The 21,078-nt window shown below is 41.7% G+C and overlaps 1 protein-coding gene across 7 annotated transcripts in view; it reads left to right on the top strand.

Annotated features, from left to right (window-relative positions):
• PTPRG (protein tyrosine phosphatase receptor type G) overlaps positions 1 to 21,078 on the top strand; it is a 548,154-nt gene that overhangs the window by 279,760 nt on the left and 247,316 nt on the right. For all 7 annotated transcript variants that reach the window (XM_083722995.1, XM_083722994.1, XM_083722991.1 and 4 more), the window contains exons 3-4: positions 5,042 to 5,221; positions 18,806 to 18,954. In XM_083722995.1, coding sequence (XP_083579121.1) covers positions 5,042 to 5,221; positions 18,806 to 18,954 — 329 coding nt within the window. The remainder of the gene's footprint in view (positions 1 to 5,041; positions 5,222 to 18,805; positions 18,955 to 21,078) is intronic.

Raw genomic sequence — 21,078 nt, 5'->3', positions numbered from 1 at the left:
TTTTCCTGAGAAGATGGCTGTATTGCACTTAGTTGTGCTTTGGCTTGGCTTCGTGTATAGGGGCGAGCTGTGGTTTTGTGGCTTGTGTCAGCCAGATCTGTGTAGGGATTGCAGGGGGGTGCAGCATCCGGAGGTGCCACCATGGATTGGCTACTGGACACCAGTAGCCTAGACACCCCAACGTCGCCTAGACACCCCAACTTTTACACGGGAAGACACCCGAGGACACCAAAACCTGCATTCCTGTACCCGTGAAAATCTACGAAAGCATATATATATATATATATGCGGGTGGCACTGTGGGTTAAACCACAGAGCCTAGGACTTGCTGATCAGAAGGTTGGCGGTTCAAATCCCCGCGACGGGATGAGCTCCCGTTGCTCGGTCCCTGCTCCTGCCAACCTAGCAGTTCGAAAGCACGTCAAAGTGCAAGTAGATAAATAGGTACTGCTCTGGTGGGAAGGTAAACGGCATTTTCGTGCGCTGCTCTGGTTCACCAGAAGCGGCTTAGTCATGCTGGCCACGTGGCCTGGAAGCTGAACGCCGGCTCCCTTGGCCAATAAAGCGAGATGAGCGCCGCAACCCCAGAGTCGGTCACGAATGGACCTAATGGTCAGGGGTCCCTTTACCTTTATATATATATGTTTGTGTGTGAGAGAGGGGGGGGCGGGGAGAGGGAGAGAAATTTACATAAAACCTTTCATATGGTAACAAAACAGGTTTTGAAATCCAGTAGCAATACTTGGCTCTGGACAGTGGTCTGTTTGAATCCTGCTGCCACTTAATGATGAAAAGGCTGCCACGTTTTGAGGCCTAGAAATAAGAGTTTTGTAAATTTGATAAATTCTAATGATTTTTTTAAATTAAAAATTGCCAGTGATCACTTTAACAGCATGCTTAAGTTGTACTTCCATGGTGGCACTTTAATGCTGCTGCTGTTGTTTTGGTGCCACTCCGTAGAACTTCCCAAAATGCAAAATGTTGGTATCAAAAGTGAAGACATTTGATTCTCTCATACTATTTGAAACCGCATGTTCATGGATATATTGCCAGAGTCACTGTCACTCAAAAAATTTTGTAAACTGATATGAACATCTGAATTTTTAAACAGACCAAAAAAATGGCATTGCTGTTTCAGTAGGGGTTCTCTCCATCCCCCACCCCCCAGTAAATGGTACTGAGTATCTTTATGGTGTGACAGATCTGGCAGATACGTGATAGATTATCTCAGCGGCCCAGATGGAGCGTCTGCCGCTTTATCAAGCGAAATGGTTGGACAGTTGCAAAGTTATGTGAAAGAAGGCTGCCATTTTACCATCCTGTTCTGCCAAACTAGCAACTGTACGTCCCCAGCTCTTGGCTTCCTCTAGACAGAGCCTTAAGGCCTGGTTGTCTGTGGATGCGCATTCGTGCAGCGGCGCTGCCAAATCGAAACTTCACAAACGAGAGGAGTTACCAGACTGTGGTGTCCTCTATTGCTGAGCCTGCAGGGTGATGTAGAATTAGGCATGACCCTACAGCTGCAACCAAGCCACCTCCTGACAGCCTCCAGCTAGTTTTGATAGAGTTGTCCTTGCTGGTATTGCCATCTGGGTTTTAAGCAGCAGCACAATAAACCCATCTCCAAATGACACAGAGTGAGAACCAAAGGAGAATTAATTTGCAGTTCTTCTGTAGGGATGTTCAGGAGGCTTAAGGTAAAGGTACCCCTGCCCGTACGGCCCAGTCGTGACCGACTCTGGGGTTGCATGCTCATCTCGCTTAAGAGGCTGGGAGCCAGCGCTGTCCAAAGACACTTCCGGGTCACGTGGCCAGCGTGACGAAGCTCCTCTGGCGAGCCAGCACCAGCACAGCGCATGGAAACGCTGTTTACCTTCCCGCTATAAAGTGGTACCTATTTATCTACTTGCACTTAGGGGTGCTTTCGAACTGCTAGGTGGGCAGGAGCTGGGACCTAACGACGGGAGCTCACCCCGCCGTGGGGATTCGAACCGCTGACCATACAATCGGCAAGTCCTAGGTACTGAGGTTTTAGCCACAGCGCCACCCTTTGTAAAAATAATTGTTCTTTAACTGTAGTGGTTGGCATAAAACGATAGCGCCATTTTGCCAGTGCTACCGTTGTAAGCTGTTGTTCAATGTACAAGTGATTGAGTTATCACGCTTCTACTCAGATCAGCATAAAAGGAGGAGAGAGAGTGGTCATCAGAACACCATGGTATTTAGAGCGACATTGTTTGTGCAAGCGTGCAAGTTAAATGGGAAAGAAATGCAGTTTCTGGGTCTGCTTCCATTGGCAAATCTACGATCCACGTTAGAAAGCTCGTGAGAAGTAAAAGATACCCAGTCACTTGGGAAATGAAGAGCTGCTATTGTGTATAAAGAAATGTTCAATATAAGAACCATTTTATATAAATACAAACAGATAATTAGAAAGATAATGGAAATGAAGAAAATTCAAGTGTCTGGGTGGTAATGCTACTTTTAAAATTTATATATTTAATCTACAAGTTTTGGGGGGAAATATTTGACTAGGATGTCTAAAAAAAGCTCCTCAAAGGTTTATATTAGCTTTAATTAGATCTAGACAGAATTCATTATTTTTAATGGCTTTTCATCAGTGAGCTGAAGTCATTATTTGAAATGTACAGTAGCAAGTAGCAAAACAAGCTAATTTTGGGCGGGGGCTTCTATTTAAAGTCAGCCTATGTATTAAAGAAGCTATTATTAAAACTACAGTTAGAAAGATGATATTATCTGAACGATGAACACTGGAGTTGAAGGTCTAAGCAATAATTTTTCCCTCTCTTCCATATGAAGGGAAGCAGTATTTTTTTAAAAAAGGAAAGAAAAACAGAAAAACCAAAGTTTGAAAAGAGTTTACAGAGGACTTGGAAAAGAAGAACAGCCTTGGTATATTAGGCCAATGGCTCATTGAGTGAGCCTGCTGCCTCCAGCCCACCGCTGTGTGCTAGACCAACCTATATTGAGGACGTGGTCTGGAAACACATTTTTTGAAGCATAGCATGGGGACTAACAGAAGGACAACAAAAATGGATTTCACTGGCCGTTACGGTCACTAAGAGACTTAATGCTTCGAGCCTGGAAGGATAAATACTCACCAACTATTACTCAATGGTCTGAAGTCCTTAGTGCCCTTGCTATATTTGAACATATTCTCTATAAACACCAACTTCATTTGGATACCTATCCAGACTATATCAATCTGTATGCGTAAATTAAGGTGGATGCATTGATGCTTACAGTATTCATAATGTGAGCTGTGGGGTGTTTGAAATTCATTTCTCCTGCTGCTTTTTAAATGCTTTATTATTTTCCCATTCCCAGCTCCATGTCAGCAGAATGAGTTGATGGCTCCACCCCTTCATTTAAGGCAGGAGCAGAATCACTTTATTATTAAGGTTTTATTACTTTATCTATTACTTCTCTTATAAACTGCCTTTAAGAGCAAAACTGCCCACCCAAGGCAGTGTACAAAATTCCATAAACATATAATAATATACAGAACCTTTAGTTTAAAGCCACTTTACACATACCCTTAACATTGAGCAATAGCAATCACCATTGATTAAATGAATAAAGGTGGGTTGAAATAAAAATGTTTAAAAGATTTCTCATGATATTGACAAAGATGGAAACACACAGGTTTCCTGGGGGTATTTTAATGCTTTTCTTTTTTTAAAAAAAATTTATCAGAGTGATATTTACATACCTTCCAAGTGTCCCAATTTTCCAGAGACAGTCCTGGAATTACAGAATTACAGAAGGTTTCTGATTTGATCCTGGAATGTCATGATTTTCTTTTTCCCTCCTCTCCATGTCTCAGAGAACAATTAAAAGTAGAGTGTGTGTGTGTGTGTGTGCGTGCGTACATGTGCGTGTGTGCTGTTTTTAACATTTTGAATACCCACCATTAATTTTCAAGAGCATTTAAAAAAACAACAACAACCAAGCAAACCTCCCAAGACAAGACAAAATGCAAATGATTGGCAGTGTCATCCTGTGTACTTTCTCAAGTGTCTAATGCTGAAGAAATATATATATCGTGTAGAATGGCAATCGTACTTTGATGTAGGGAATAGGCAATCAATACCTGCAAGCTAGAAAAAGCATTCTATTTCCTCCCCTAATGATATAGGGCTGTTGCTGTTTGGCAAGACAATGGTGTTTGGAGCATGAGACACTTAAAAAAAGAATTAATTTGAAATCTGTACCAGAAGATCAGTTTCAATTAAAACCGCACTTGAGTGTTCATGGACAGAAAAGCTAGCCGTTAGCTCTAAACCTTCTAGCACTTAGCAGTGAATAAATGGATTCCATTGCAACCAAATGTCTTGATTACAAACTTAATAAAATATCTATCTTTATGGCTGTTATATAGTTTTGAAACAACAACAAATATTTAAAATTAAAATGAAGTCCCAAGTATTTCCCCCCCTTATTTTTGACTCTTGATGTCGGCGGGGGGGGGGGGGGGATTCAACACAGTGCTGAGGAGATTGCTCTATCAGAGCAAACATTTATGCATTTATGATTGAAACGTTTTCCCTCTCCCGTGTGTTGTTCTTGGGGTTATCCAGACAAACCCCCAAGTCAGTTGAGGGGGCATGCAGAGGGAGGAGAGAGAGAAAGCCCCATTGCACCAGCAGATATCCCTATGTAGGCTTCTGCTTGCTGGACTGGTTAGTTGATTCCGCCCCTTAATATTTGGTAGCTGTAACAAAATGTCTGCTCATCAGTTGGATTTGTAAATGGCTTTTGGTTCTGATCTTCATCAGTAGGCATATTTTCGGCTTTCTGTGGGATAAAAGTTTTAAACTAATTAAGAAGTGGTGGTGGAATGTTCTTAGAAGTGAAATTCCAATAATGATACAAAGTATATTAACAGCTTTGTAAATACGGTGATAATTTATGTCGTGTGTGGGGCACAGGGGAACTAACTGAAGTGTTCGTTTCATAACTCAACTTTACCATCTTGGCTGAGCCGTCACTACAAAGTGTTCTTCCTCTTTTGAAACAGGTGCATATGGTCCTGAGCACTGGGTCACTTCAAACGTGGATTGCGGAAGAACTCAGCAGTCTCCCATAGATATCGTAGATCATCAGGCACATGTTGGAGAAGAATATCAAGAAATACACCTGGTTGGTTTTGATAATGAATCCTCTAACAAGACATGGATGAAAAATACCGGGAAAACTGGTGAGGACAGCATGATTACTTTCTTATGGTTGATTATTTGCATTCTCGTTCATGGTTAATTATAAAGACCATAATTATATGGCCGGCCATTCATCCACATGGCTAAGAACTGCATGGAGAGTGAACGTGTGGCTGTGCCTGCTGGCCCCACTCCATCAGCTTTGCCTTACTGGGCTTGACCCCCATCACCATTCACACATTGGGAAAAGGACATGTACTGGGCGAATCCCGTGCTGTGTGTTTGTGTGTGTGTTCCGCATAATGTGGAAGAAGAAGAAGAGGAGTTTGGATTTTATACCCCATCTTTCACTCCCCTTAAGGAGTCTCAAAGCAGCTAACAATCTCCTTTTCCCTTCCTCCCCCACAACAAACACTCTGTGAGGTGAGTGAGGCTGAGAGACTTCAGAGAAGTGTGACTAGCCCAAGGTCACCCAGCAGCTGCATGTGGAGGAGCGGGGAATCGAACCTGGTTCACCAGATTACGAGTCCACCGCTCTTAATCTCTACACCACACTGGCTCCCTATGGGAGCATTAGGAACCCTAGGGGAGGCTCTCTTTTTACAGATGTTCCCCTCCAACAAAGGGATGGGGTCAGCAGTGTGGCTCTACTGTCTTGCTCCATGCAATTCTTAATTGCAGGAGTGAACATCAGAATAGGAGTTATGAAGATCTCCTTTTATTGTTTTTCTCAAGTTGATTCTCAATATGATGCCCAATCTCTACTGTAAATATATCCCTAGTTAGGTTGCTAATCTTCATATCATATCATATCACCTGGGGGAAAGACTATGCAACCCAGTATCAAAGAGTGTAGTAGTAGTAGTAATAATAATAATAATAATAATAATAATAATAATAATAATTAATAATAATTTATTTGCACCCAGCCACTCTGGGCGGCTTCCAACAAAGATTAAAAATACATTAAAATGTCACACGTTAAAAACTTCCCTGAACAGGGCTGCCTTCTGATGTCTTCTAAATATCAGGTAGTTGTTTATCTCTTCGACATCTGATGGAGGGCGTTCCACAGGGACTACCGAGAAGGCCCTCTGCCTGTTTCTCTGTAACTTGACTTCTCGCAGTGAGGGAACTGCCAGAAGGCCCTCGGTGCTGGACCTCAGCGTCCGGGCAGAACGATGGGGGTGGAGACACTCCTTCAGGTATACTGGGCTGAGGCCGTTTAGGGCTTTGAAGGTCAGCACCAACACTTTGAATTGTGTATTGGGGTGGTTGTCAAAATAACTGTCTATAGTTGTGAAATCTTAAGGGATTTAAAAAAACAAAAACAGGCAGAAATAATATTCCTGTGTTTTTTAAAGATAGCATTGTTATTGCTTGCTTCTTTCATTGTTGCAGTGGACCCTCCGGATACAAACTTAATTCGTCCCAGGGGTCTGTACTTAGCCTGAAAAGTCTGTATCCAGAGGCGCCGCTTCTGCACATGTGCACGGCACAATAGAGCACTTCTGCGCATGTGCACGTGGCGAAGCCCGGAAGTATACACTTCCAGGTTTGCCGCATTCGCAACCCGAGGTACCACTGTATATTCATAGGTTTTCTTCATAATGCTTCAGTTGCATTCAGTTTCCTGTGCTATCAGGTGTAAAACCTTTAATACAAGATGCTTCTGGCCTTGTTAGTGACCCACAAGGGGCTTAAACCATGTGGCAAAATACTCTTGTGTCGCCCATACTATTGCCTGGAGAAAGCAGTGGCTTTTAGGAATACAGAGATAGGTTGGGCAAACAATTAAAAAAATCACTATCCTGAGTTAGTATTTTTTTTAAACAGAGGTTTTATGTTTATTTATTATTAAAGCTACTCTTAAATGGCTAAATCTGAAAAAAAGATTTTCTTTTTTTATAATATAATTAGCAATTTTTTAATTTAGTTACAATTCCAATAAACAATACCATATAACATATCTTTTAACATAATCTTCTTAACTTCTTTGGACTCCCTCACATCTCCCGCTCCTGCGTTCCTAGCCAAGAAGGTTTTTCCAGCAAATTTATCCCCTTATTTCAATTCTTCTTATCTAATTTTCCAATATTATATCTCTAATTTTTAATATCTTTTAATCAAATCTAAAAGAATTAAATATAACTTAAAAATTTTCCAAAAAATTGTCTTTTCTTAAATTTAACTTATCTTCATATATCACTTCCTCTATCTCAATGGTGCCCAATTGTTTACATTCTAGCATCCTCCTTAACATTCATATAATTTACAATATTTTTGTAGATAGATCTTGAATTTCTTCCAGTCTTCTTCCAACGTCTCTTCTCCCAGGTCTCGGATTCTGCCCGTCATTTCAGCCAGTTCCATATAGTCTGTCAGTTGCATCTACCATTCCTCCAGCGTGGGTAGATCTTGGGTTTTCCAATACTTAGCGATAAGTATCCTTGCTGCTGTTGTTGCGTACATAAAAAATGTTCGGTCCTTCTTTAACACCTTCTGGCCGACAATACCCAAAAGGAAGGCCTCTGGTTTCTTAGGGAAGGTATACTTAAATACCTTTTTCAGCTCATTATATATCATTTCCCAGAAAGCCTTCACTCTAGGGCTGGTCCACCAGAGGTGAAAGAATGTTCCTTCATTTTCCTTACACTTCCAACATTTGTTATCAGACAAGTGGTATATTTTTGCAAGTTTGACTGGGGTCATATACCATCTGTATATCATTTTCATAACATTTTCTCTCAACACATTACATGCAGTAAAATTCAGCCCAGTAGTCCACAACCTCTCCCAGTCCTCAAACATGATGTTATAACCAATGTCCTGTGCCCACTTTATCATATCCGATTTGACCGTTTCATCTTGTGTATTCCATTTTAACAGCAAGTTATACATTCTAGAAAGTACCTTAGTCTTGGGCTCTAGAAGTTCAGTTTCTAACTTCGATTTTTCCACCTGGAATCCTAACTTTTTGTCAAGTTTAAAAACTTCTTTAATCTGAGCGTAAGATTTTCACTTTAGATGCAACAGCTGCTTAGTTGTTTATACTAAAAACTGCAGTGAAATCCCATACCTGTCTCTGCAGAAATAAGTCCCATTGAGATAAATGAGGTTTACTCCCAGGTGGGTGGATGCTGGATAACATACCCCATTGAACTCAGCAGTAGGCTCAGTAGACAGGTATAGAATTGCACCATTAAGCACACAGAACCAAAGTATACTTTGTAGGAATTGTATCCACTGAATTGCAGTGAAAGGGACAAAACTTTAATGTGGGTCATTAAATCTTTTTTCATTATTATTATTTTGTTCTACTTTATTGATTACTGCTAAATATACTTGTAAAAAGGGAAAAGCTTTAAGGAGAATAGTTAAAATAAATATCTATTTTTTTCATGATAAAATTCAAGGTCACTTACCGTTCTGCCTATTTAACAGAAGACCAACAAAGTAAGTTTCATGAGAGAAGAATTATGTATATATAGGAAAAAAGTTGTGAGTATAAGGGTGTGGCTGATACGGAAATAAATAACTGGAAAACAGTATGGACTCAATGGAAGCTTTTTCTCCAGTCCCAAAACGTTCAGCATTCTGTCGCCACTGATATGCTCAGTTCTCATTGGGCAGTTTTGAAGTCTTAGCCCCCCCTCCAAAAAAACCCAAGCCTCCTGGTACTAATGTGTGTGCATTAGTTCTGTTTTAGAATATAGGATATGCATGTGTCGTCGCCCCTACTTTCATTCCTCATAACTATGTTGTGTGAATAGAACTATGTGGAACAATTCTCTTTAGGTCTGTTCATAAGCAAGTTCTGCTGAGTTCAGTGAGACGTCTGCCTATGTATTTGCGCATAAGATTACAGCTGTAGATTTCCACTCCTAAGGTCTGTAATGCTTTAGATCTTTTTGCTTGCACTTCCGGTCTCCAAGCAAATCCCTGCGCTTCCTTTCCATACAGAGCTTGTAGGCTCAAAATGTTTGCATGCTCCCCACCCCCGCTTTTGTAATTACAGAAACTGCTATTTGGATGTAGTGTGTGCTTCTAAATATTTATAGAAACTTCTGCATTAATAAAAATCCAACTAAATAGTTTACTGCTACGTGCCAGAAGAGTTTGCATCTGAATTGGCGAGAGTCCTTTTTTGCAGCAAAATTTTCTGCAGTGGAATTTTAATAGGCAGTCCAACATCCATTTATACAAGGGTGAGAGGGCAAAGAGAATATTTACTGAAGCCACATGGGGCTTTCTGGAATCCCAAGACATCAAGAAATGTGAGAACTGAGCTAAGGAAGGTGCTTACCCTTATCGAGTGTTTCAGGTATTGCAGGACTGTGGTCAATGCAGCAGGTTTTTCTTAGCCCCTAAGCAATGTGAAATGAAGTCCATGTCTCTGCTGTGTGCATTGAGCAATACTAGCTTGGACATAACTGGCATGTTTTACTTATTCTGCCCCCCTCCTCCCATTGATCTGATGGTTCAGTGATTTCACTGCAGCAGTACCAAGTTGGCACTTTGATTTTATTTTTAACTTGCCAGCACTGCCTTTTGAATCATAAAAGAGTTGGAACGGGCCACAAGGGTCATCTAGTCCAACCCACCATGGGGCTTGAACCTGTGACCTTGAGATTAAAAGCAGGGGTAGGCAACCTAAGGCCTAGGGGCCAGATGCGGCCCAATCGCCTTCTAAATCCGGCCCACGGACAGTCCAGGAATCAGCGTGTTTTTACATGAGGAAAATGTGTCCTTTTATTTAAAATGCATCTCTGGGTTATTTGTGGGGCATAGGAATTCATTCATCTCCCCCCCCAAAAAAAAAAAAAAATTGTCTGGCCCACCACATGGTCTGAGTGATGGTGGACCGGCCCACGGCTGAAAAACGTTGTCGATCCCTGGCTTAGGGCCTCAATAAACCTAAATCCGACCCTGATCAAGAGGTGAGGTGAGGAGGTTGGTGCAGTGTTAATGCTCCAGCAGGAGCACCAGATTGACTCCACTGATGCGTTTGCACCTCACCAGCCTAACTTCTCCTGGCAAGCAACAGCAACATTAGCACAGGTCCAGTGAGCTGTAGCACAGCAACATGCCATTTGCTGCTGCATTTTAACAATGTAGTTATGTGCTTCTCCTTGCCACAGGATAAGGGCTCGGATCTGATGTTAAGGAATACAGCCATAATAGAACTCTAAATTAAAACCACTAATAATGAAGGTGCACTGGAGTAAGATTGCTTATTATGTTGTTACCCTAAACGTATTTACTTTGAAATAAGTTCAAATTAAATCAATGGGACTCAATTCCATATGCAGGCATCCAGACTTGGGGGTTAGGGTATGACAAAAGAGTTAGAACTTTAAGATAGTAATGTTAGCATGGATGGCAAAAGAAGGTCTTAAAAAATATTGGCAGGCTTTGCCCAGACACATAAAAAAACTGGAACAAATCTCCTTTCTAAGGTGGTAGGTTGATGAAGTTTGAAAATTCTAGGTTTGAAAGGTTGTCATGTAAACATGTTTAAATAGGGAATTCCAAAGCCTAGTAAAATTTCCATACAATAACAACAAGAAGAAAAATAACTTAAACGGGGGAAAGGAGACATGGATTCTCATTTCTAAGCTCAGTATAAGTGGGTATATAAGCTCATGGCTACGTGCCTTCAAGTGTGGGGGCCCAATATCAGTGTCCCCTCCATAGTGGTTAAGAGCAGCAACAGGACCATCTGCGGCCTATGAACCACCCACCTTTTTTATCTTCCACAACCACAGAGCATCCTGGGACCATCAAAACAGCTGTTTTCCAACTGTCCACTGATGCTGTCCTGTAAATCAAAGCGTGAGGACACATAAGGGAGGGAAGGCCTGGTATGGGGTGGGTGTCCCCAGGTGGCCTTGTAGACACTCAAGAAAGTTGGGTGCTGACACCAGCTCTGCTTTTTTCCAGACCCTCTAAGGCAGGGGTCAGCAAACTTTTTTCAGCAGGGGGCCGGTCCACTGTCTCTCAGACCTTGTGGGGGGCCGGACTATTTTGAAGGGGGGAAAAGAACAAATTCCTACGCCCCACAAATAACCCAGAGATGCATTTTAAATAAAAGGACACATTCTACTCATGTAAAAACACGCTGATTCACGGATCGTCCGCGGGCCAGGTTTAGAAGGCACTTGGGCCGGATCTGGCCCCTGGGCCTAAGTTTTGCCTACCCATAACCCTAAGCTACTGAAGGTAATGGGGCCCTTTATATGTCCAGCTGTCCTTTGTCAACAACAAATTGTCACTGTTTTCTGTGTTGAATATATGCTGCAGTGGTACCTCGAGTTACAAACGCTTCAGGTTACAAACTCTGCTAACCTGGAAGAGTTACCTCAAGTTCCATTGCTCCAGGATGAGAATGGAAATCGTGTGCCAGCGGCGCAGCGGCAACAAGAGGCCCTATTAGCAAAAGCACACCTCTAGTTAAGAACAGTTTCAGGTTAAGAATGGACCTCCAAAACAAATTAAGTTCGTAACTAGAGGTACCACTGTATATGGTAATTTATGGATGTAATGGGTATCTAAAGCCATTTGCCACTGTTGCTGTATGTAGGTTTTATTTTATTTGTTTTTTATCTTATATTTTGGAAATGTACATCCAGGGGTTTTTTTCTTTAATTTTTGGGGGGGGCCCCAAGAGAGTGGGGCCCTATGCTATAGCTTGTTTAGCTTATATGTAAATCCGGCACTGCTTCTGATAAGTTCTGGCAAATGCAGCTGACCAGCAGTCAGATGAGCGGCCACGCCATCTGCGACTGTTTAAATGACCATAGTACAAATAAGGTTTAATAGTAATAATTAAAGCTATCTTTCTAGCTTTGATATCGGAAACATTTCCTGATTATATACTTACAAAGCTTTGTGGTTTTCTTCACTAACTAAAGAACGAAATGTGAGGAGGTAAAATACTTGCCAAATGCTTCCATGGACCGGTTGTAGGCTCACTCTACATATCACAGGAATGGAAGCTTAGTGCTTTGGCAAGGATCCATTCGCTTTACAACTAAGCGGAAACAATGTTTAAACCGTATTTTTTGCACCATAACACTCACTTTTTTCCTCCTAGAAAGTAAAAGGAAATGTCTGTGCGTGTTATGGAGCGAATGCCTGCAGGTGGCGGGGGGATCTGCTGCAGTCATGCGCAGAGGATCCATGGTTCCCCTTCCTTCCCTCCTCCATGGTTACAAAGCATGGATCCACATGGATCCTCAGGATTTTTGCATTGGGCTACTCCAAACTCACTGTCAGATCACATGTCTGTGGCCACAGCATGAACCACAAAAATCATATATCCACTATTTCATTTAGAATATTTTTTTCCTTGTTTTCCTCCTCTAAAAACTATGTGTGTGTTATGGTCTGGTGCGTGTTATAGAGCGAAAAATACGGTACTTTGATTTTTCCCTTTCATTAGGAAATACCTACGGTCTTTGCCGTGTTTGCAACAGCCAGCATGTTTTATAGGTCATCATTTTTAAAGTAAAAAAGTTTCAAGGTAATTTAAAAAGATATTAGTGGTGAAATCTTGACAAAATTAACTAGCATTAAGTTTTTACTAATCAGAATTCAAGCCTTTCTTGCTGGGGGTGAGATTTCGCTTGAATTATGGATATGCAAATTTGCAGCTTAAATTTTAGATATTAACTATCAGGTAATGGTTCTAGGGGTTGCTCTTGCGTAAACTGGCGCCACACCTGGCTGGGTTGCCTGAGTGAACCTTTTCTGTCCGGACAGCCACTCGCCCGTGGCTGTCTCAATCGCTGGCAGAATCCATCAGTGGGCGTTTATTGAACTTCTTCCAGCAAAGAAGCTCTTTGACGCCTAGTCTCCGCCTACTCTCCCTGCGCGGAAGCCTTCTGCGCAAGGAGGGTGTGGGCAGTGGAGGACCCTTACTCTCCCCGCTGGTCCCCGGCAAGGAGTCATGGGACCGCCTCGCCGATTCGCCCATCTGCCCCCCTTCTCCACTGGTGCTATGCTGATTCCCTTCCCCAGAAGATGGGCTGCCTCTCCCCATCCCGGGACGCTCTCTGGAATCCCTCTGGAGCCCTCTCTCTCCCTCCGGCCCTGGTGGTAGTTCCCTGACATATCAAGTCAGATTTTTTATATTCAATGTTTTGTTAAATAGAGAGAGTGTGTGTAAACTTTATGCCAGTTTTATTTTACCAATTATTGTAAAACATATATCCCACACTCTTCAGCTAAAGGAAACTCACATTGCAACTTATGTAAGACCAGTACCAGGGCAGTAGCTGCTTTGGACGTCACACCAAACCATAGTTTAGTGTGATGCAAACGAGCCCAGGTAAGACCTGGCGCACACACACATCAAAATGATACATAGCGCGTGGATTTTCGGTAGTAGATCATAACCATAGCTGCTCCAGAAGAGTTTCATGACCTTAAAACTGTTGGGATAGAGTTACTGCAAAAGGGAAAAGTAGGTTTGTGTGTGCATGCCTGTGTGTTTTTGAGATCTTGCACAGCCTAGTAAGAGACACTGTAAAATGAACAATTAGATGAACATTTCAGATTGTACATCCTCCTAATTATCCTTTTAATTATTAATCCAAAGCAAGTAAAATGACCCCTGACAGAGCCATAAATGATTTAGATACCATCAAATATTTATACAATGCAGCTGAATCCCGCCGTGCATTGTAACAGATTCACGGGAGCCTGCTTTCTTGTGGGACAGCCCATAAAACATGTCACCTTTTAAAAAACCTCTTTAGCTGCCTTCCCTGTTGCACAGACCATTGCGCTTGTACAAATTCCCCCTCCTGATTTTTCACCTAATATTGGTACGACAAATTCATTTTTTAAAAAAGTATGTCGCATCAATCCTGACCCATTCCCAGATGATGTATTTCATAGAATCATGGCATTGGAGTGGGCCCTGTAGATAATCTCATCCAGGGCAGAGGATCCTTTGGCCCTCTGGATGTTGCTGCTGATCTACTGCTCTCACCAGGCCCAGCAAGCATGGCTAATGACCAGTAATGGTGGGAGTTTGTAGTTTGGCAACATCTAGAGGGCCACTGGTTCTCCGCACCTGATGTAGTTCAACCCCCTGCTCCGTGCAGAAAATCCAGAGTTTGAGCATTCCCAACAGTAGCCACTCTAGGCTTGAAAACCTCCAGAACAGGAAAGCTCTTGGAAATTGGTTCGGTTGCAGAACCCATTTGGCGGACCGTTCTGTTATTTATTGTTATTATTTATTTTAATATGAAAATTTAAACATTGCTTTTTCATTAAAAAAAAAAGTTTAAGCGGTGAACAAGAAATCTGAAGACCATCATGAAAAAGACAATGCTGAATAACATGCAGCATTCCTATATATATATATATATATATATGCTTTCGTATATATATGTATATATGAGAATGCATTCCATTCCTTTGCTATGCAGCATGCATATATATATATATATATATATATATATATATATATATATATATGTATATATGAGAATACATTCCATTCCTTTGCTATACACCGTGAGATATCTTTCGGTTGTTACGCATAGAAACGTCCCTGTAAGTGACATTGAGGAGAATTGTTTACCCATTGCTAATCCAAAAACCCATGGCTGTTAAGGCAGAATGGGGTGGTTAAAGCTGCAAGCTTTGCTGGTTACTAATAGTAATAATAATTTGTTAGTGCATCGAAGGGAATGCAGGTACCCAAACAAAATGTCAGCACTAGCCTGAGATATAACCACTACAAATGAATAGCCCATGGTCTTCCTGGAGGTGTATCAATGAGCTGCTGCTGCCACCCATTGGAAGTTCAATATCTCTGGGGGCTAAAAAGCCTTTTTGGACATACATTGTCACTGGAGGTTCTTACATCTGAGAAAGTTCTAGATAGGTAAACCTTCCTGTGTCTCTCCCTCCCCACTCACCTTTACTCAGATAACAACAAATGAACCCACCAGTTAGGATAGTAAACTAAACACAGTCCCAAAACTTGGTATGGGTGCATTCATTTTATTGGGGCTGACGCAAGTGCTGGGTTGTGTCCTTTCGGCCTTTTGCGTCCTTTGGATTAAGTCTGTAAAGAGAAACCGTGTATGTGTGGGTGAGAGAGAGAGAAAAAATGTGTGTTTGTGTGGTTTTGTGCATTCATTTTATTCCTAAAGCCCTTGGCCAGTGCATACTCTCAGGCACGTATATTTGTTGATTATGCAGCTGGAAAGCTCAAATATAGGAAAAGATTCCTTTGAATTAAGAGTGGTGGAGTTTCATGCAAAGTGCCCTTTGATATAGCCAAGCAGGCTCCAGCTTTTTATCTCTGCTTGTTAATGCAGCTAGCTGCTATTAATGAAAATTGACTCGTTCACTGGAGAGATAAAACCATGTGAAAATCATGTTTGCAAACGGATGAAATAGACTCATTTTGCACTGTAGCTCCGATGCAGGAATGCACTTTGAGCTCCTTAGTAGTCCTGCTAAGAGTCTTAGCCAACATACCTGCTTGCTTAGTTCTACTTTTTGCAACACTGGCGGGACCAGGCGTAAGAGTCATAACAACAAATGATTGACCTGGGATTTCTGTGTTGCATGAATCTATGCATCTTCTTGCAACTGTAATTTCTAATCTGCCCCTACTCACAGCCCTTGTAAAAAATTACTTAAATACCTGACAATGTATGTCTTGTTTTTACTACAGAGCCTAGGGCTTGCCGATCAGAAGGTTGGCACTTTGAATCCCCGCAACGGCGTGAGCTCCCGTTGCTCGGTCCCTGCTCCTGCCAACATAGCAGTTCGAAAGCACGTCAAAGTGCAAGTAGATAAATAGGTACCACTCCGGCGGGAAGGTAAACAGCATTTCTGTGCACTGCTCTGGTTTGCCAGAAGCTGCTTAGTCATGCTGGCCACATGACCTGGAAGCTGTACGCCGGCTCCCTCGGCCAATAAAGCAAGATGAGTGCTGCAACCCCAGAGTAATCCGCGACTGGACCTAATGGTCAAGGGTCCCTTTACCTTTTAAGACACTCTTAGATCCTTTTCTGACTGAATAGCAGGGTGAAAAAGACACTTGATTAATTAATTGCTAGTATAGATTCTATATTTTCTACCCTCTAGAAAACAGGTATTGAAGCAAACACAAAGATTGAGTCTGAAACCCAAGGCTTTTTTTCAGCTGAAACTCACTGGAACTCAGTTCTGGCACCTCTCTGGTGGGCGCTATTGCCATTTTAAGAGAACAAGGGAGTTTATGGTGAGTTCTGGTACCTAGAAAAATAGCACTGCTGAAATCCCAGGGAGAAGGTCTGGCTAAGCACTGTGGGACTTCTAAGGAAATATGCATAGGATTCTGCAACAAAACTCTTAAGATAAGGAACTTCATCGACAACTGGATCCTATGGGTGTGTGTTCAGAAATAACACCTGGGTCCTGCAACAAAACATTGCAGTGAGGATTGCTTCCTGTTCAGGTTTGCAGTCAGCCACCCATGCCATCTTCCAGGACACTCCATTCCATCCCCTTCCAGCAGTCAGTAAGCATTTTGTGGTCACTCAGCACGCCTAGTCCTCATTGGGCTGTTTTGCTTTGTTTGATGCTTCCCTCTTTAATGTTTTCTGGTTCACCGGAACCAAGAATATTTAAGCTTGAGGATTTCTAATGCTGAAATGTTTCTAGTGATCTTAGATGCTTTTTAAATGATAATAATGTAATATACAGTCAAAATAATTTTAATAAATAACAATGTAATATGCAGTCAAATTTTAACACAGCATAGACTGGCTACTAGTCATGACAGCTGTATATTACCTCCGGCATTGGAGGGGGGTATACCTCTGAGTATCAGGTGTTAGGTAACACAAGTGGGAGAGCGTACTATTGTGCTTATGTCTTGCTTGCAGGCTTCCCATGGGCTTTTGGTTAGCCAGTGTGAGAGCAGGATAGTGGACCCAACAGCCCTGACCTAGTAGGGCTTTTTAACATAAGCTTCATCAAATAAGGCAATGCCAGATAACCAGATATAGTCTAGTCTATAGTCTTTGGTTGCAGGAGTTTAGCTTCACTCCCATATTTATGCAGCTCCCTCCCAACCCACCAAGTTGAGGGATACTGGCGCAAGACATTTTGGCACCTGAGGCAAACCACAAAATGGCATCCTCCTACACGCCAGGGAAGAAGTGGGAAGTAAAAGTCCACATCAGGAACAAGGTGGAGTGGGAAGCTTATTCTAGAAAAGGAGGTGTCCTGTGTATTTAGAACGCTGGGCAATTAGGATTCTAAATCACATGGGAAGCCTACTTCTGTAGGACATGCTCCCTGCTTCACATGTCATACCCTACCTCTGAAGGGGAAGAAGCAGCCCAGATGACTATAGGAGGGGGACTAAACTGCAGTCCCTTTTACCAGCCTTGCCCGCTTCACGTGAGTAACACCAGAAGGCTTGTAAGATGAGTAATTGTATGACTAGCGTTGAAGGGTTGTGATCAACACTAAATTTTCACACTAAAGGAAGAGAATTTGTTAGGATTCTTCAGGAGCAATAATGAGATGTGTGTATATTGATTTTCCACTTTGATTAAATATGTGGATGAAATCTGCCAGTGGTGCCAACCTAGGAGGCGTTATCAATAGACATCTGTATTGGACAGTTATATGGATGGCGCTAAGTGACCTAACATACTGGAGTTACAGAAATGCCATTTTGTCGAATATCATTGAGCATAAGGTCATGGATCTGCGGTTTAATAAAAACTTTTATATCTGTTGAGGTCTTAAGAAGGAAAGTCTCATTGAAAGCTCTGCCATGTAGCTGCTTGAAAGGCAAGTACAGTTTTGGAAGGCATCAGATGAGGTTATGAGGTGTTAAGTAGAAATGCAGAAATACTTGTCATCTTTTATTTCATTGATTTTCTTTAAAAAAATATTTAAACATTTTAATAAAAGGAAGAAAAGAAATCGTGTTAAGTGGTATCCGCAAAACAATATAAAATTATCATAGATAATGCACAGATAAAATCAGCAGATATTAAAAACAAGTATACATAACTAAATTATGTGCCTGGATAGGCTTACTGAAATAAGTAGGTTTTTAGCAAGTGTCTAAAAGCCTACCTAATGCAAATAGTCAGGAAGTTCCAAATCTGTGACCACATAAGTAAAATAAGCATAAGATGCTAGTTACCTATACTTTATAAGAAACTGCACACCTGAATTCTTGATAGTGTGTTTATTTGGGTGCATATGCAAGCCTGAAGGAAGTGGTCAGAGTCATGCCACTGACCACAACCTCAATGTGTTCAAAGCTCCCCATTTTCATGGACCCTGCATGTGAAAACACTTGTTTTGAAAACATGTTTTCTAGGGGCCTGGTTGAACATATGAGACCCTTCAGCTCTTTGGACTCATGTGTTTAGGCTGCTTACCAACACTACCCTATGAATGAATAGGGGCCAGAACCTGCAGCTGTGACCTCTATGAGTTTCCTCCATGCATTCATCTGTACCTCAAAGAATTCCTGAACCAGGGACATAGTTGCCATGTAAACAACTGCAGACTTATGGTTGACATCAATGGCAGAAGTGTTTTCAATCTTGTTCTCTCCTTTCCCCCCTTTCTTCTACTTTCAGTTGCTATTCTCTTAAAGGATGATTATTTCATCAGCGGTGCTGGGCTACCAGGCAGATTTAAAGCTGAGAAAGTTGAGTTTCACTGGGGTCAAAGCAATGGATCAGCCGGCTCGGAGCACAGCATCAACGGAAGGAGATTCCCAGTTGAGGTTGGTTGAAAGCAAGTGCACTCGCATTTTAATGAAAAGTGTATTGTTTTAATATGAGACTTGTCAAAAGTGGAATTTGCAGATTGTATTAACTTGCTCTTTTTCCCATGAGTTTCCTTCTGGTGTTTTGCTGTTGCATTTTCACTGAAGGTTTCATTTGCTGTTCTGAAGTTACAATTTAAAATAAACAGGAGATATATGGGATTATTTGGTCAGCAGTTGACTCAAAGTCTTATGCCCAGCATAGTGGCTGCTCCACAGCTGATGCCTATATATACTAATAGTAGAGAACCTCTGGCCCATGAGCCTCTTGCTTCAGCCCTCAAAGCTTTCTATTTTCTTTTTGTTAAGCTACTTCTATCTCTCCTAGAGGTTGATATGCAACAAGTGGCATTTGCAGCAGCGCATGCTCAGATTTCATCAAGCCATTTGGGTTTCTTGTATATTTGTTATTGCAATTTATAAGTGTGTGTGTGCATACATGTATGTTTGTGTGCATGTGTTTGTATCTGAGCAGAACCTGGAATATGCAGAAACTTGTGGATAGCCCCATTTTGCTATACTTATAGGTACAGTGCCACTCAGTTCTTTATTGATGATGCTGATAATGGTTTGAGCAAGTTTTAATGCCTGTTTTTTGTGTCACCGAGCACCAGGCAGCACTCATTTTCTACCTAGACTAGAATTGCAACCCTGTGATTTTCCCTCTTTTGTCATATTTGTGTAACAAGCCTGATACTGTATTCAAGTTGAGCTTTTAGGCCCTCAACTTTCTAAGGTACTGAGAGATGATTACTGAACCACATTTTTCCTTTGCTTGGCAGCATATTCTTTGAGGGAATGGTTTTGCATAAGCAGAGAGCATCATTGATGGTTTGTCATGAAACACTGACGTTTGGCTTTGCTTAGATAATTAGCAGAATCACTGGTGTGGGTTGACTTGCTCACAATTATGTATTCCTCTTGAAAACTTGGTTCGTTAATGATGTTTTCTCTTCTTTTTGAACTAGGATTATATGTTCCTTTTGAAAACGGGAGGGATTCTGTTCAGTTCAGTAATTTTAAGAAAGGTATACTCTGGCAGTCCTCCGAGGGGGTGGGGGGGTTGAGGAGAACCCATTCACAGACTTCTCTCCTTGCTGCTCTCCTTCCGCACAGCTAGGAAGCAAACATGTCACTTTTGCAGGGATTAATTGTCAAAGTGCATTCTGTAAACAAGTATGTGAGACTAAAGAAAAAACAGTACCTAGCATACATAGTTAAGGTAAAACAGTTACACGGATAGAGAAAAATAGTTTCATTTCATCATCCAAGAAATGAAACCTTTTGAGAACAACTCTTTAAGAAGTGTGTGCTTTGCTCTTTAGGCTGCTCCCTCAACACCTTCCAGAGCCAGGCCCCCAATGCATTATGTAGAAAAACTGCCTTTGTGTACTTCCAGCATTTTTGCCTAATTGTAGTTCAGCTTGCAGGGACTTGTTGCAGCGCTAATTACCTGACAGTGAAAACTCCCTGCCAAAATAGGGTCTTGCCTCATCCTAGGGGCTGCCTTTCTAGGAAACCCATAAAAGAAAACAAGAGCAGCAGTGATGGCTTGCTGGTCTGTGGTGGCCCATAGACACAGGTCAAACATTTGCGAAGTGCCCACAAGTACTTTGTCCTCCAGGTTTGGCACCGTTCTGCTGCCGGAGCACTTGGAAGCAAAATGTGATCTGAACCTAATTGAGAAACCAGATGTGGACGGTATGCAGTGTGCATTAGTTCCAACGATTGCCCCACTGGGGGATGCAGACAAATCTGCTTCATCCGCAGAGTTTGTTCTGTAAACAAGGAGTTTGTATGTGCATTTGCTGGAAAACAAAATGCTTGTTGTTACGGCTGTTCGTGGAGGGTTGGGGGAGAGCTCACAGAATAACAAAACTAATTGGAAATGTCAGATGTAAGACAGAACCTTATTGTTTGACCATGTTGTTTGTATTTTTATTATCACAGCTAATGTGTCAGATGGTAAGGCAGTGTGAGTTAATTGGTTTCCTTCATTGGAGCCCATCTGGATCATATTTTTGTGAGTGATTTATATGTTAAATTAGGGGATAGGATATACAAGAACATCCTTTTCATTAC

Source organism: Podarcis gaigeae (genome assembly GCF_964106915.1).
Source record: "Podarcis gaigeae genome assembly, chromosome: 2".
Classification (NCBI taxonomy): Eukaryota; Metazoa; Chordata; class Lepidosauria; order Squamata; family Lacertidae; genus Podarcis; species Podarcis gaigeae.
This window is presented reverse-complemented; position numbering and strand designations above follow the sequence as displayed.